The sequence below is a fragment of the Lithobates pipiens genome, unplaced genomic scaffold (assembly GCF_037356315.1).
Source record: "Lithobates pipiens isolate NorthernLeopardFrog02 unplaced genomic scaffold, aLitPip1_a1.2 Scaffold_22, whole genome shotgun sequence".
NCBI lineage: Eukaryota > Metazoa > Chordata > Amphibia > Anura > Ranidae > Lithobates > Lithobates pipiens.
This window is the reverse complement of record NW_027507784.1, coordinates 3,018,079-3,035,023: the sequence shown is the minus strand read 5'-3', so window position 1 is coordinate 3,035,023 and position 16,945 is coordinate 3,018,079. Positions and strand designations below refer to the sequence as shown.

Genomic DNA, 16,945 nt, shown 5'->3' with positions numbered 1-16,945 from the left:
AGATACTCAAGTATAAATGTACCTTTAAAGAAACAAATATAACCCAAGAAAATGCAAAGTAGCCATGCTTAGCTGAGGGAGTAGACATGTGCAATTGGATTCGGTCCCAATGTAAATTTGGACAACTTTATGGATATTCGGAGAATCGGATGTATCCAAATCTCCAAATTAAATAGTAGCGTATTTCATTGAAATTTGTTAAATTTTCTTTTGTTTATTCGTTTTCTAATGAATTTCGAAAATTTCGGAACAATTCGAATTTAGATCAGTCGAAAAATGATCGACCGCTTCGAATTCTTTCTGAAGAATAGCTGGTTGTTAAAGATTTGGCCAGGAAGCCTGCCGCCACGTCCTTAACAACCGATGACTCCTCAGCTGTCAGCGGGCTTCCCTGCTAAGAGCTGAAATGTAGATAAATGAATGCCCGCAATAGAAAATTCAGAAAAAATCCATATAAAGGTCCTTCAGATCTGGTATGGATTTTGAGGGGAACCCGAAGGCAAAATAAAATAAAAAAATAGCAAGCGCCACTCCACCTGAACCATACCAAGCCACATGCCCACTACCTGTGCCTTGACAGCGTTGTCAAATTTTAAATGAATGTGGTGGAGGTGCATTTCTATTTGTTGAATTTTTATGAGGTTTTTTTTTCAATAAAATGTTTGTTTTTATCGGTGGCTGTCTCTTCTTGAAGATTCACTTTGGACTCTGTCCACTTTCTATGTATATCCTTCCCTTGATCTAAAGCAGCTTTTCTCATCCTTTTCAACACAGAGGAACCCTTGATTTTAGAAAAATGAACAATTGTGTATCTATCACAGGGTGGTGTCTGTGGATACACTGATAGAAAAAATGCCGCGTCCTAATTATCACTTTGTGAATATAAATATTGACAGGGAAAAGGGGAAATGAGGGAAAAAAATAAAAAATAAAAAAAAGGGAAATAAAAGAACCTTCACACAAAAAGACCTCAAAAAAATGTGGGTTCAGTTGGACTTTTTAGGCATAAAGAAAGTTGTAAACACAACCGGTATGAAAAATAATTATTTCTATTTATTTAAAATAAAAAAGACAATTTAAAAAGAACAGGAAAAAGTTCAATTTCCCTTTTACACAAAAAAAGGGAAAAAGTTTCCTCCTTAAAATTGCACAATTAAGACCTAATTGACATCCTATCAAACATAATAACAACCTTTTCAAATTTCCAAAAGGGAAAGAAAAAAACAAAGTATATATCTATACAAATGAGGGATCAAGGATATCAATCAGTCAACGGTTACATATATTTTTGGTGCTCTACATGTTTCGTGTCTACAATGACACTTCTTCAGGAGCTGATAATAATGTTCTGAATTCTCATAAAGATTGGATCTTCAGTGTGTTTAGTAAAAATTCTTGAGGCGTAAGTGAACACAGATAAATCCGTGATGGATACTCTTTGGTATCTCCTGAGCTCAAGTTGCAAAAAACGGATCAAATTCCCACTGGGTAAAGTAGGAAAGTAAAGGGGGAATCAAAGAGGCAGACTAATCGGCCCATTCACCCCTCTCATATTGTTTTTTGTGTGTAGAAGATGGCCGCCAATCCAATGGCGGCCATCTTCTACACACAAAAAACAATATGAGAGGGGTGAATGGGCCGATTAGTCTGCCTCTTTGATTCCCCCTTTACTTTCCTCCTTTACCCAGTGGGAATTTGATCCGTTTTTTGCAACTTGAGCTCAGGAGATACCAAAGAGTATCCATCACGGATTTATCTGTGTTCACTTACGCCTCAAGAATTTTTACTAAACACACTGAAGATCCAATCTTTATGAGAATTCAGAACATTATTATCAGCTCCTGAAGAAGTGTCATTGTAGACACGAAACATGTAGAGCACCAAAAATATATGTAACCGTTGACTGTATGATTGATATCCTTGATCCCTCATTTGTATAGATATATACTTTGTTTTTTTCTTTCCCTTTTGGAAATTTGAAAAGGTTGTTATTATGTTTGATAGGATGTCAATTAGGTCTTAATTGTGCAATTTTAAGGAGGAAACTTTTTCCCTTTTTTTGTGTAAAAGGGAAATTGAACTTTTTCCTGTTCTTTTTAAATTGTCTTTTTTATTTTAAATAAATAGAAATAATTATTTTTCATACCGGTTGTGTTTACAACTTTCTTTATGCCTAAAAAGTCCAACTGAACCCACATTTTTTTGAGGTCTTTTTGTGTGAAGGTTCTTTTATTTCCCTTTTTTTTATTTATTTATTTATTTATTTATTTTTTCCCTCATTTCCCCTTTTCCCTGTCAATATTTATATTCACAGAGGAACCCTTGAAATAGTTCTCCGGTCTCGGGGAACCCCCTGCAAAAATTTAGAAATCTACAACTCGTGATACATTAGTGTGATGGTCAATGGGAAGAATGGTCCTTACACTTGTGGTCTTTGGGAAGAATTACCTCCTTACAGATCGCTAAAAAGATCAATGGAGAACTTATCCGAGAGGCAGAAATTGCTCATTGCTGAAGGAACCCCTACAACCTCTGGAGGAACCCTGGTTAAGAATCCCTGATCACTTCCGTTTCCGGAGCCGCATGGAGTCGCTGTCTCCCCTCACAGCTCCCGCAAACTGCCCTCCACATCGGCCTGAAAAATCGGCGTTTTCCGCCCCGAACGCTCCAGCAGCCTCCCCCACGACCCCGGCCACGAGATGGACCGGTTCGTGGAAAAAACCGGGCCGCGATCGTACACGGCCGCCACCGCAATCGTACGCGGCCGCCGCCGCGCGGCCGGCCCCGCCGCAAATTGAGGCCCCGGCTTCGGCCTACATGGATCCGGCCTGTGCGGCCCAGCCTGAGGAGATGGCGCCAGCGATGGTGGTAGGAGAACGGCCCACACATCAGCCCACCCTAAGAGATACACTACCTCCACAGCTCCAGGCCCCCCCTCCTCCATCCAGCCCTGAAACGTCTCCCTTCCTGCAGCAGCCTCACATACCTTCACTGGCACAGGATCATCACACAGAACTCCTGGCACAGGCTGTGGCTGCTCTCCTCTCCCCTATGATAGCTGCATCAGTGGAGAAGGCTGTCAGCTCAGTCATGCAGAAGGTTCAAGCCCAGCTGGGGGAACATGCATCCAGACTGAATGAAGCAGAGCATCGCATATCAACCATTGAGGAGGAACTTTACCAGACGCAATCTCTGGAACGTGCCCAGGACAGAACAAACAAATATATACTGGAAAAACTCGACGACCTCGAGAACAGGTCCAGGAGGAGCAACCTGCGATTTGTAGGTTTACCTAAATTGCTTCACCAATCTGCCTTAACGGAATTATGCACTCGTCGCATCCCTGAAGCTCTGGGTCTGGGAGGCCCATGCACCGTGGAACGTGCACACCGCGTGGGGGCCTTTAACTCGGAACGCAAATCGCCGCGCCCGATCATAGCCAAGTATCTTAACTACTCGGACAAAGCCGCCATACTGCAACAATACCGGCAATCCAGATCCCTGCAGATAGACGGAGTCCGAATTCTGATCTTTGCCGACTATTCAGTGGACGTCTCCAAGAAACGCAAAGCTTTCCAGCATATCTGCGCAGAACTCCACCAGCGGCAAATCAAGTTCACACTGGCATTCCCGGCTACTCTGCGGATCAAAACGCCCTCCGGTGAACAACTGTCCTTTCAAGACCCTGATGAGGCTTCATCTTACTTGAAATCTTCACGCTCGGGCTCCCACCTCAGCCCCACACCCAAGGCCCCACCAATCAACCGAGCCCTGGATCAGAGGAGTCCGCGAAAAGACTCTCCCAAGCGCTTCAGGGCCTCGGGTCCAACTCAACATGGCCTGACCACACGCTGAGGGGCTAAGTTTGGTCCCGCTGCTTCCACACACAAGTGCTTCTTCTTTACGGCACTGTTTGACCTTCCTCCCTACCTGGGTAAGGTGTCCTGACTTTGGACTCTCCCTCCTGGACAGTCCACACCTCTCAGGTAATATCCGTTACTACTTGATCGGATTTGAGGTTCTGTTTGCCTACATACCGACTTGACTTTTTCTGTTGACCTATTTCGTTATGTTCTATTTTATTTGTATTTTTACTCTTCTTCAGTGGTTCGTAGCTATATAGGTATATTGCTTAACATGGTACTTTATGTTCAATGACCTGTGATTAATGTATATTTTCATGCATACGTTTATGCCCTCTTCCCCCTGGGTATCTTTGTGCAGACCTGCTTACACACACTGTTCTCCCGCCTACCCTGCTGTTACCTTATATCCCATCTCCGAGGGGCGGAAGCCCTTGACTTGATTCAGGGCTTGTTATGGGAACTGGTCTTCACAGTGATCCCCATGCGGAAAAAAGCGAAGTTGGTTAGTTATTATGTTTACCTCTGCTTACCCTATTTTTGGTTGCTGCTCCAGTTCTATCCCTCCCCCTCTTCTCCTCTCCCTCTACCCACTAAAACTACTAATAGTACACACTTACTCATCGTCCCCCTTCTTAGGGCCTTGCACACATGCTCCAGTGTAGATCACTACTACTCTCTGCGCCCAACTACCCACATCCCAATGATTTTACTACTTGTACACCATACCCCCGTCCTAATCCCACCATGCTGTGAATAATCTCGTGGAATGTGAAGTGCCTTCGTTCCCCCTCTAAACGAATGAAGGTTCTTCGACATCTCAAACGGCTAAAGGCAGACATAGCTCTGCTTCAGGAGACACACCTTTCTTCACCCGACTTTGTTCGGATGAAGAAACTCTGGGTGGGAGCGGTGGCTGGCTCAGAAGCTTTAGGCCGTAAAGCAGGAGTCCGTATCCTTGTTCACAAACATCTCCCATGTACCATTCTGTCAACGGACACGGATACTCAGGGCAGATTGCTCTCTATTCCTGTCCGCATAGGGACAAAAGAAATAGTGATAGCCAACATTTACGTCCCTAACAGTCCCACAAAGCAGTTCTTCAACACACTGACCACTTGGCTCCTGCGCTACCCTTTACTTCCCCAAGTCGTTGGGGGGGACTTTAACTCCGTGATCCACCCATTAGACGACAAATCTCCGAAACGACGACTTGACTCATCATCGACACAAACCAATGACACATTGCTAGAGACCACAATGAAATCCCTTTGTCTCCTTGACATATGGCGCCTACACCACCCGACTGATAGGGAATTCTCCTTTTTCTCACATCCACACAATGTATTCACCAGGACTGACTACATATTTAGCTCACATGATCTACTCCCTTTAATCCCGGACACGGAGATACATGATATTGCTATCTCCGATCATGCTCCTATTTCCGTATCTCTAGAGACTCCCGATATCCATCCAAATCCCAAACTTTGGCGCTTCCCCGCCTTCCTCCAACACAACGCGGACTTCCACACTTACATTACAAAAGAATGGCGATTATACACACAAACGAACGCGGACCATGCGGATAACCCCAATCTACTATGGGACGCAGGGAAAGCTTTCCTTCGGGGACGCATTATCTCTTATGCATCCTCCTTCAAAAAGAACGCACACCTTAACTATAACACAGCCAGCTCCAGACTTCACCAGGCTCAACGAATACTCTATACCCATGACACACCTGAGAACCGGACAGCCTGGTGAATAGCCAAACAGTCGTTTGACACTTGGGCCGACACCCTGGAATCAATTAAGAGAGCTCACTTTGATGCCACTCTCCACAAATTTGGGAATAAGGCCGGTAAACTGCTAGCCAGACTATGTAAGGGTCCCTACCGCCCAACTATTATCCCTGCTATCCGGGAGCCGGATGGCTCTATCACGACGTCGCAAACGGGCATCAATTCGGCCATGCTGCGCTATTATACGGCGTTGTACGACCCTATCGACGAGCACACGGCACACGAATTCATAGACAGAGTGACTCTGACACAAATATTCCCCTCGCAACTGGACTCTCTTAATGCCCCCATCTCTCGCGGAAATAACCAACACGATCCGGACTCTAGCCTCCTCGAAAACCCCTTGCCCAGATGGACTAACGGGCGAATTTTATAAATCCCTAAACTCGCCCCTAGCACCCACGCTTGAAAAGGTATACCAACACATATGGATGGGTGGCCCCTACCTGCCTACGGGCAACCAAGCAATAGTAAAAATTCTGGAAAAAAAGGGGAAGGAACCTACAGAACCAGGCTCATATAGGCCCATCTCGCTCCTAAATCTCGATGTCAAGATCCTTTCCGAAATAATAGCCACAAGACTAGCTGACATCATCCCTTTTCTGATTCATCCTGCCCAGTCAGGCTTTGTGAAGGGCAGAACGGCGAAGATCAACATCAGAAAAGTGATGATGGCACTAGAGCACACTAGATGTAACCCGAACGGTGATTTTGCCATTATTACTCTTGATGCCAAAAAGGCTTTTGACAACGTTAGTATCGAATGGCTGTCTCTGGTTCTGAACAAAATGGGATTCACTGGCCCTTTTCTGCATCTCATAAAATCTATGTACACCTCTCCGGCAGCCAGATTGGTTGCCGCTGGCCTGCTCTCAAATGAATTTCGCCTACATAAGGGCACGAGACAAGGCTGCCCTCTATCCCCTCTCCTCTTTAATTTGGCCCTGGAACCACTTTCTAGATATTTACTAACAGTGGCCCCAATCCATGGCATTACAATAGGGGAGCAACAATTGAAGACGTCTCTCTTTGCAGACGACGTCCTCATCTTTTCCGCAAATCCTTCCGCAGACATGCCCACGATAAAAAACACATTTGATCTATTCAGAAAATGTTCCGGTTTACACATAAACTACGCCAAAAGCGAGATATTGCCACTCGGTCCCCTTCCACCTCCGGCCTGGACTCAAAATTCCATCTTCTCGATAGCAAAGTCACATATCACTTATCTGGGTATCAAGATGTGAAGAAGGGAATTTTCCTTCTTCACTCTATCATCTGAACTACCCTCCCCTCTTTGCCAAGCTCACTCTGGAACTGGAAAACTGGATGGATCTGCCCCTCTCGCTCCTGGGAAGATGTCACTTGGTAAAAATGGTCAGTTTCGCACGCCTGCTATACCCTCTCCAAACGATACCTTTACTTATCAGACAAAAGGACATCCAAATTTTGAACTCTGCAATATCAAAATTTCTTTGGCGAAACAAAAGACCACGTATCGCTTTTTCAAAACTTCATCTTCCCAGGACCGAAGGTGGTATTAGTCTTCCAAACCTTAGACTGTATAATCTAGCTTGTCTTTTGCGGGTAAGCCTGGACTGGATTGCCCAAAAGTCCCAATGTTCCAACTTTCCCCTGGAGACAGAAATGGTCCATCCCTATTCCCTTACTGCCCTTCTTCACTGCAAGTGGAAATCTCTACCAACTCTGCACCAACACAATCTTTTGCTGAGAGACACTGCCATTGCCTGGAGGGAGGTAAGGAAAAGTCTCCGTCTCTCTCCATTTATTTCCAAATTCCTCCCGATACAAGGAAACCCGAGTTTTACTCCGGGTTTGGAACGCCAGCCCTATGATGAGTGGCGCCAAAAAGGTCTCGTTACTTTTTTCTCCCTGTGTGATCCTGAATCCGGTCGGGTAGCATCATTCAGATCCCTAGCCGCCAAATTTTCTCTCCCGGATGCTTCTGCTTTCCATTATGGTCAATGTGTTAGCTTCCTTCAAAAAACCTGCAGGAACGAATCCACAAGATTCGCGCCATCGTTCCTTGAAACACTCATACAAAATGACACCTGCAAAATTTCTGACATATACAAACCTTTACTATTGAAAACTACCCCCTCTCTAGCCTCATCCTCTGTGTTGAATTGGGCAAAAGACTTTCCAGAAGAGGACATAGTGGACAAAATCCTGCAAGGCCCCAATTCTGTATACAACCTGGTTCCTAATGAATCGTGGAGGGAGACCCAGCTGAAGATCACTCACCGCGCCCACATTCCTTTTCTTCCAACTTCTAAACATTCTTCAGCCTTAACCTCACCCTCGCTGTGCCCATTGTGCCAGCAACCTAAGCCCTCTCTCGTGCACCGATACTGGACTTGCACCTATATTTCTGCTTTCTGGGATCAAGTTCTGGCATTTATATTCTGGATTACATTGTTAAAGCTCCCCAAGAACCCGCTCCTCCTTATCTTTGGGCACTGGGACCCCACACTGCTCCCTTGGTCCACCACTCCCAGCCCACCGGGGAAAGACTGGACCTTGATCTGCCTCCTGCTAGCAAGAAGGGCCATACTGGCCAACTGGACCTCTACATCCACGCCCTCCATCTCCCAGGTTGAAAGAGATCTCCTGCAACTCCTTTTTCGGGACAAGATCAATGCTAATCTGGACAACCAGTAAGCCTCCCAACGCTTCCACGACAGATGGGACCTTTTTGTTATGGCACAGCTCTCTTCACACGACCGAACTCACCTTGATAAACTCTCCTTTGTCTACAAGGATTCTTGTCGAACATGACCCTTTCTACTACTGGATGTTTCCCTTCAATAGAGTAAAGGTTTGTGTTCGCCCTATTTGACTACGGCAATGCTCTACTCACTAGACTTCAATATGTTCAAAATTCTGCAGCCAAAATCCTGACTAGGCCTGGTACAAGAGACCTTATTGCCCCTACCCTGGAATCCTTGTCCTGGCTACCCATCAGGTTTCACATAGACTTTAAGATCCTCTTGCTCACCACCAAGGCTCTTCATTGCTTGGGACCCCATTATCTCTCTGAACTTTTATCAATTTACCCCCCCCCCTCCCCCTGTAACCTCAGCTCCTCAAATTCTGGTTTACTGTGTGTCTCCCCTACTCATCTACACTCAATGGGGGACAGAACCTTCTCCTGATATGCTCCAAAACTCTGGAATTCTCTTCCTAAGAATGTCAGAGAGTCGTCTTCTCTAAACTCATTCAAATCAAATCGAAAAACTGTTTTTCATTTAATTGCCCCTTTTCAATTATGTCAATTATGTTAATATGTGTATTTCCTGAGTTTTCCTTGTAAAGCGCTTTGAGAAACCACCTTTGATGGAGCTATATAATATGAAGTTTATTATTATTATTATTTATTAATTGCTACACGAGCGATCTCCTGGATGATAGCATCCAGGATAATAGTCTCCTGGATCATAGTCTGCTGGATCATAGTCTCCTGGGTCATAGCATCCAGGATAATGGTCTCCTGGATCATAGTCTCCTGGATCATAGTCTGCTGGATCATAGTCTGCTGGATCATATTCTGCTGGATGATAGTCTCCCGGATGGTAGTCTCCTGGATAATAGTCTCCTGGATAATAGTCTCCTGGATAATAGTCTCCTGGATAATAGTCTCCTGGATCATAGTCTCCTGGATCATAGTCTCCTAGATCATAGTCTCCCGGATCATAGTCTCCCGGATCATAGTCTCCCGGATCATAGTCTCCCGGATCATAGTCTCCCGGATCATAGTCTCCCGGATCATAGTCTCCCGGATCATAGTCTCCTGGATCATAGTCTCCTGGATCATAGTCTCCTGGATCATAGTCTGCTGGACCATAGTCTCCTTGATCATAGCCTCCGGAATCAGAGTCTCCTGGATGATAGCATCCAGGATAATAGTCTCCTGGATAATAGTCTCCTGGATCATAGTCTCCTGGATCAGAGTCTCCTGGATCAGAGTCTCCTGGATGATAGCATCCAGGATAATAGACTCCTGGATCATTCTGCTGGACCATAGTCTCCTAGATCATAGTCTCCTGGATAATAGTCTCCTAGATCATAGTCTCCTGGATCATAGTCTCCTGGATGATAGTCTCCCGGATGGTAGTCTCCCGGATGGTAGTCTCCTGGATAATAGTCTCCTGGATCATAATCTCCTGGATCATAATCTCCTGGATCATAGTCTCCTAGATCATAGTCTCCTGGATAATAGTCTCCTGGATCATAGTCTGCTGAACCATAGTCTTTTGGATCATAGTCTCCTGGATCAGAGTCTCCTGGATCAGAGTCTCCTGGATCATATTCTGCTGGACCATAGTCTCCTGGATCATAGTCTCCTGGATCATAGTCTCCCGGATGATAGTCTCCCGGATGGTAGTCTCCTGGATAATAGTCTCCTGGATCATAATCTCCTGGATCATAGTCTCCTGGATCATAATCTCCTGGATCATAGTCTCCTAGATCATAGTCTCCTGGATAATAGTCTCCTGGATCATAGTCTGCTGAACCATAGTCTTTTGGATCATAGTCTCCTGGATCAGAGTCTCCTGGATCAGAGTCTCCTGGATCATATTCTGCTGGACCATAGTCTCCTGGATCATAGTCTCCTGGATCAGAGTCTCCTGGATGATAGCATCCAGGATAATAGTCTCCTGGATAATAGTATCCTGGATAATAGTCTCCTGGATGATAGTCTCCCGGATGGTAGTCTCCTGGATAATAGTCTCCTGCATAATAGTCTCCTGGATCATAGTCTCCTGGATCATAGTCTCCTAGATCATAGTCTCCTGGATGATAGGCTCCTGGATGATAGGCTCCTGGATGATAGGCTCCTGGATAATAGTCTCCTGGATAATAGTCTCCTGGATAATAGTCTCCTGGATCATAGTCTCCTGGATCATAGTCTCCTGGATCATAGTCTCCTGGATCATAGTCTCCTGGATCATAGTCTCCTGGATCATAGTCTGCTGGATCATAGTCTCCTAGATCATAGTCTCCTAGATCATAGTCTGCTGGACCATAGTCTGCTGAATCATAGTCTCCTGGATGGTAGCATCCAGCAGACCCCGGTGCTACCCACATATGAGCAACCATGATAAGCTGAGGGAGCCAGGAGACTTCCCATTGGTTTCAAAGGGCTGCCTCCCCTAGCTAATTGCAAGTAACTCCCACTGGGCTTCTCGCATCTGAACGGTGTTGGGACCATTCACCAGTGTGAATGTATCGTGACTACCAGTACTTTTTTGATGTTTCAAAAATGTATTACAAAGATAACAATGAGTAAAAAAAAAAAAATTTGTGAATCTTGGGGTTTTTTTTTGTTTGTTTCTTTCCATAAATTGAATCTTGTGGCTTCAGCTAGTCACTGTTGTGTCCAATTACACAACCGAAAGAGAAAAACATTTTTCTGAGAAAAAAAAGAGAAAAAAGTCATCTTCATCATCAATCATTCCAGCTACAGGCCGTATCTATGTCAACAAACAATATACAATGGAAACAAAAGTAACTCGATGATCTAAAAAAATTTGCATTGAGCTCTACGGCCCCCGCTCTCCTCCAGAGATATAATTAGAGAAGTAGATGAACACCGACACACAGCAAACATGTTGCCTCTCAGTTCCCTCCTGATGTTACTGATCATCTCTTCTGCCATAGTCCTTGGCTGTGCCTCCAATTTATGGATTGTACATGTTAATATTATGGAATGGAGATCCGGCCTCCGCCTAAACCCATCTGATCAAATTCTCAGTTTCATGGCGGCAATCAACATTCCACTGCAGATCACGCTGAGTATGGAAATGTCCGTCGTAAATGTCCTCTTTGTCAAGTCATATGCCCCACATTACCTGGTATTACTCAGTATTGCCATTCTCCTTGTTACCTGCAACCTTTGGGTCACCACTTTGCTCGGCTCTTACTATTGTCTGAAAATTGTCAACTTTTCCAAAGGGATTCTACTGGCTTTGAAGATCAAAATTCCTGGCTTGGTACCAAAGCTTTTAGTTGCATCTGTTGCCCTGTCCTTCTGTGTGGCAATGCCCTCAAACTGGAATATCTACATTGACTGCAACCAAGGCTCCACCGAAAATTCAACCCGTGACTCTACGGAGGAAATTTGCTCCCTTGGGATCAGAGGAGCTTATCTCATTGCTGCGTTTTTGGGATTAATTCTGCCGCTCCTGCTGACTCTGGTCCCAATAGCAGTGACTGTGGCCTCGCTCTGGAGACACACCAGGAGGATAAAGAAAAATAAGACTGACTCGTGTCACCCTCAGACTCAAGCCCACGTCAGGGCAGCCCAGACCATGATCCTGCTGGTCACCCTGCACACAGCTTTTTATGGTGCCGTGTTTTCCTTTTTCTTCAAGTCCTTCAAAGTGGATGGGGCTGCTATGCTTTTTTCTTTGTATTTTGTCTTGTTCTACCCCATGACGCAGTCTTTTGTCATAATAACTGGGAATGCAAAACTCTGGAAAGCATGCAAAAGGATCTTCAGCTCAAAAGACATCCCGTCCAATGGGCTGAGGACTGTCCACAAGTAGCCTGCTACAGAATTAACTAAAAACAGTCCAGTAAAAGATAAAAAAGACCCTATTCATTAACACTGCCAGGACAAAGTCAACTACGAGACGGAAGCTATTGGCTACTGGGTATTGAACTTCCATTTTCTAGTCCCTTCGTATGTGCTGTATGCCATCGCGTTCTTGACGGTCGGAATTTGGTGTGACCATGTGTAGGCAAGACAGCTTGAGCGAAATCCCGCCATAATTCCGTCGGGAAAGCCATCAGAGCTTTTTCCAACCAAAATTCCGATTGTGTGTACGCGGCATAAGAAATACACTTAAGAATGTACCTGACAGCATTTGGGTGCAAGAACTCCAGTGGGGTTACTTGCGGTTAGCTGATGGAGACAACCCTATTGAAAGCAATGGGAGATGGCTGACTTCCACAGTTGATCGAAAGAGCTCATGCAGTGATTACCTGCAAGTGATCAGCCATGAACGCATATCGGTCTAGGGCTGATTACTTGCAGGTAAATCCATGCATGAATTATTACATGTGAGCTGCCATGATTAGCTGAGGGAGGTGGCAGCCTCTTATTACTTTCAAATGGGCTGCCTCCCCCAACTATTCACCAGGAACCCCCGCTGAGGTTTTGGCATCTAAACTCTGTTGGGTAGATACTCAAGTATAAATGTACCTTTTAAGAAACAAATATAACCCAAGAAAATGCAAAGTAGCCATGCTTAGCTGAGGGAGTAGACATGTGCAATTGGATTCGGTCCCAATGTAAATTTGGACAACTTTATGGATATTCGGAGAATCAGATGTATCCAAATCTCCAAATTAAATAGTAGCGTATTTCATTGAAATTTGTTACGTTTTCTTTTGTTTATTCATTTTCTAATGAATTTGAACAGTTCTGAACAATTCGAATTTAGATCAGTCGAAAAATGATCGACCGCTTCGAATTCTGTGTGCAGAATAGCTGGTTGTTAAGGATTTGGCCAGGAAGCCTGCCGCCACGTCCTTAACAACCGATGACTCCTCAGCTGTCCGCAGGCTTCCCTGCTGAGAGCTGAAATGTAGATAAATGAAATGAATACCCGCAATAGAAAATTCAGAAAAAATCCATATAAGGCCCTTCAGGTCTGGTATGGATTTTGAGGGGAACCCGAAGGCAAAATAAAAAAATAAAAAAATGGCAAGCGCCACTCCACCTGAACCATACCAGGCTACATGCCCTCTACCTGTGCCTTGACAACGTTGTAAAATTTTAAATGAATGTGGTGGAGGTGCATTTCTATTTGTTTAATTTTTATGAGTTTTTTTTTTTTTCAATAAAACGTTTGTTTCTATCGATGGCTGTCTCTCCTTGAAGATTCACTTTGGACTCTGTCCACTTTCTATGTATATCCTGCCCTTGATCTAGAGCAGCTTTTCTCATCCTTTTCAACACAGAGGAACCCTTGAAATAGTTCTCCGGTCTCGGGGAACCCCCTGCAAAAATTTAGAAATCTACAACTCATGATACAATAGTGTGATGGTCAGTGGGAAGAATGGTCCTTACACTTGTGGTCTTTGGGAAGAATTACCTCCTTACAGATAGCTAAAAAGATCAATGGAGAACTTATCCGAGCGGCAGAAATTGCCCAATGCTGAAGGAACCCCTACACCCTCTGGAGGAACCCTGGTTGAGAATCACCAATCTAGAGAGACCCACATCATTGCTCTTTATTGCTCACGGAGGTGACGGTGTATTTTTACTGAATTTAGGAATTCCTGCTGAATATTCCTCTTCAGTTTCTAAAATTACTGTGGTGTAGCTCTAGTGACTGCTTTTATTTTTATTTAATATGTATACAGGGCCTCTATACAGTACTATCATACACTGTAGCTGAGAAGCTGACCTATACATTTGTGTTCTCCCGACTTGACTACGGCAATGCTCTACTCACTAGACTTCAATATGTTCAAAATTCTGCAGCCAAAATCCTGACTAGGCCTGGTACAAGAGACCTTATTGCCCCTACCCTGGAGCCCTTGCACTGGCTACCCATCAGGTTTCACATAGACTTTAAGATCCTCTTGCTCACCACTAAGGCTCTTCATTGCTTGGGACCCCATTATCTCTCTGAACTTTTATCAACTTACTCCCCCCCTCCCCTTGTAACCTCAGCTCCTCAAATTCCGGTTTACTGTGTGTCTCCCCTGCTCACCTACACTCAATGGGGGACAGAACCTTCTCCTGATATGCTCCAAAACTCTGGAATTCTTTTCATTTAATTGTCCCTTTTCAATTATGTTATGTTATCTTCTGTATTTCCTGAGTTTTCCTGTAAAGCGCTTTGAGAAGCCACCTTTGATGGAGCTATTATTGTTATTATTATTGTTATTAATTAATTGCTACATGAGCGATCTCCTGGATGATAGCATCCAGGATAATAGTCTCCTGGATAATAGTCTCCTGGATCATAGTCTCCCGGATGGTAGTCTCCTGGATCATAGTCTCCTGGATCATAGTCTGCTGGATCATAGTCTCCTGGATCATAGTCTCCTGGATCATAGTCTCCTGGATCATAATCTCCTGGATCATAGTCTCCTGGATCATAATCTCCTGGATCATAGTCTGTTGGACCATAGTCTCCTGGATCATAGTCTCCTGGATCATAGTCTCCTGGATCATAGTCTCCTGGATCATAGTCTCCTGGACCATAGTCTCCTGGATCATAGTCTCCTGGATGATAGTCTGCTGGACCATAGGCTCCTGGATCATAGTTTTCTAGATCATAGTCTCCTGGTTCATAGTCTGCTGGACCATATTCTCCTGGATCATAGTCTCCTGGATGATAGTCTGCTGGACCATAGGCTCCTGGATCATAGTCTCCTGGATCCTAGTCTGCTGGACCATAGTCTCCTGGATCATAGTCTCCTGGATAGTAGTCTCCTGGATAGTAGTCTCCTGGATAGTAGTCTCCTGGATAGTAGTCTCCTGGATAGTAGTCTCCTGGATCATAGTCTGTTGGATGATAGTCACCTAGATGGTAGCATCCAGGAGACCCCGGTGCTACCCACATATGAGTAACCATGATAAGCTGAAGCAGCCAGGAGACTTCCCATTGGTTTCAAAGGGCTGCCTCCCCCAGCTAATTGCCAGGAACTCCCACTGGGCTTCTCACATCTGAACGGTGTTGGGAACATTCACTAGTGTGAATGTATCGTAAACTACCGGTACTTTTTTGATTTTTTGAAAAATGTATCACAAAGATAACAATGAGTAAAAAAAAAAAAATGTGTGAATCTTGGAGGGGTTTTTTTTTTTGTTTTTTTCCATAAATTGAATTTTGTGACTTCAGCTAGTCACGGTTGTGTCTAATTATACAATCGAAAAAAGAAAAAAACATTTTTCTGAGAAAAAAAAAAGAAAAAAGTCATCTTCATCATCAACCATTCCAGCTTCAGGCCGTATCTATGTCAACAAACAATATACAATGGAAACAAAAGTAACTCGATGATCTAAAAAAATTTGCATTGAGCTCTACGGCCCCCGCTCTCCTCCAGAGATATAATTAGAGAAGTAGATGAACACCGACACACAGCAAACATGTTGCCTCTCCGTTCCCTCCTGATGTTACTGATCAGCCTTGCTGCCATAGTCCTTGGCTGTGCCTCCAATTTATGGATTGTACATGTTAATATTATGGAATGGAGATCCGGCCTCCGCCTAAACCCATCGGATCAAATTCTAAGTTTCATGGCGGCAATCAACATTCTACTGCAGATCACGCTGAGTATGGACATGTCTGTCGTAAATGTCCTCTCTGTCAAATCATATGCCCCATATAACCTGGTATTACTCAGTATTGCCATTCTCCTTATTATCTGCAACCTTTGGGTCACCACTTTGCTCGGCTCTTACTATTGTCTGAAAATTGTCAACTTTTCCAAAGGGATTCTACTGGCTTTAAAGATCAGAATTCCTGGCTTGGTACCAAAGCTTTTAGTTGCATCTGTTGCCCTGTCCTTCTGTATGGCAATGCCCTCAAACTGGAACATCTATATTGAGTGCAACCAAGGCTCCACTAAAAATTTAACCTGTGACTCTACGAAGGAAATTTGCTTCCTTGGGATCAGAGGAGGTTATCTCATTGCTGCCTTTGTGGGATTAATTTTGCCGCTCCTGCTGACTCTGATCCCAATAGCAGTGACAGTGGCCTCGCTCTGGAGACACACCAGGAGGTTAAAGAAAAATAAGACTGACTCGTGTCACCCTCAGACTCAAGCCCACGTCAGGGCAGCCCAGACCATGATCCTGCTGGTCACCCTGCACACAGCTTTTTATGGTGCCCTGTTTTCCTTTTTCTTCAAGTCCTTCAACGTGGATGGGGCTGCTATGCTTTTATCTTGGTTTTTTGTCTTGTTCTACCCCATGACGCAGTCTTTTGTCATAATAACAGGGAATGCAAAACTCTGGAAAGCATGCAAAAGGATCTTCAGCTCAAAAGACATCCCGTCCATTGGGCTGAGGACGGTCCACAAGTAGCCTGCTACAGAATTAACTAAAAACAGTCCAGTAAAAGATAAAAAAAAAGACCCTATTCATTAACACTGCCAGGACAAAGTCATCTAGGGAAGATTCCAAACTGCGCCCCCCAAGATGTATGAGAATTATATGTCAGCCTACAACCCCCCCCCCCCCCCCCAATAAAAAAATGAGCACCAATCTGCACACTGACCCCCAATCATAAA

General features: G+C 44.4%; 1 protein-coding gene across 1 annotated transcript; it reads left to right on the top strand.

The window, feature by feature from the left end:
* The first annotated feature begins 15,800 nt into the window (after nucleotides 1-15,800).
* LOC143925213 (taste receptor type 2 member 39-like) lies at nucleotides 15,801-16,739 on the top strand. Its single transcript, XM_077449809.1, has one exon. It carries the CDS (start codon nucleotides 15,801-15,803, stop codon nucleotides 16,737-16,739), a length of 939 nt encoding a protein of 312 aa, XP_077305935.1.
* The last annotated feature ends 206 nt before the right edge of the window (nucleotides 16,740-16,945 follow it).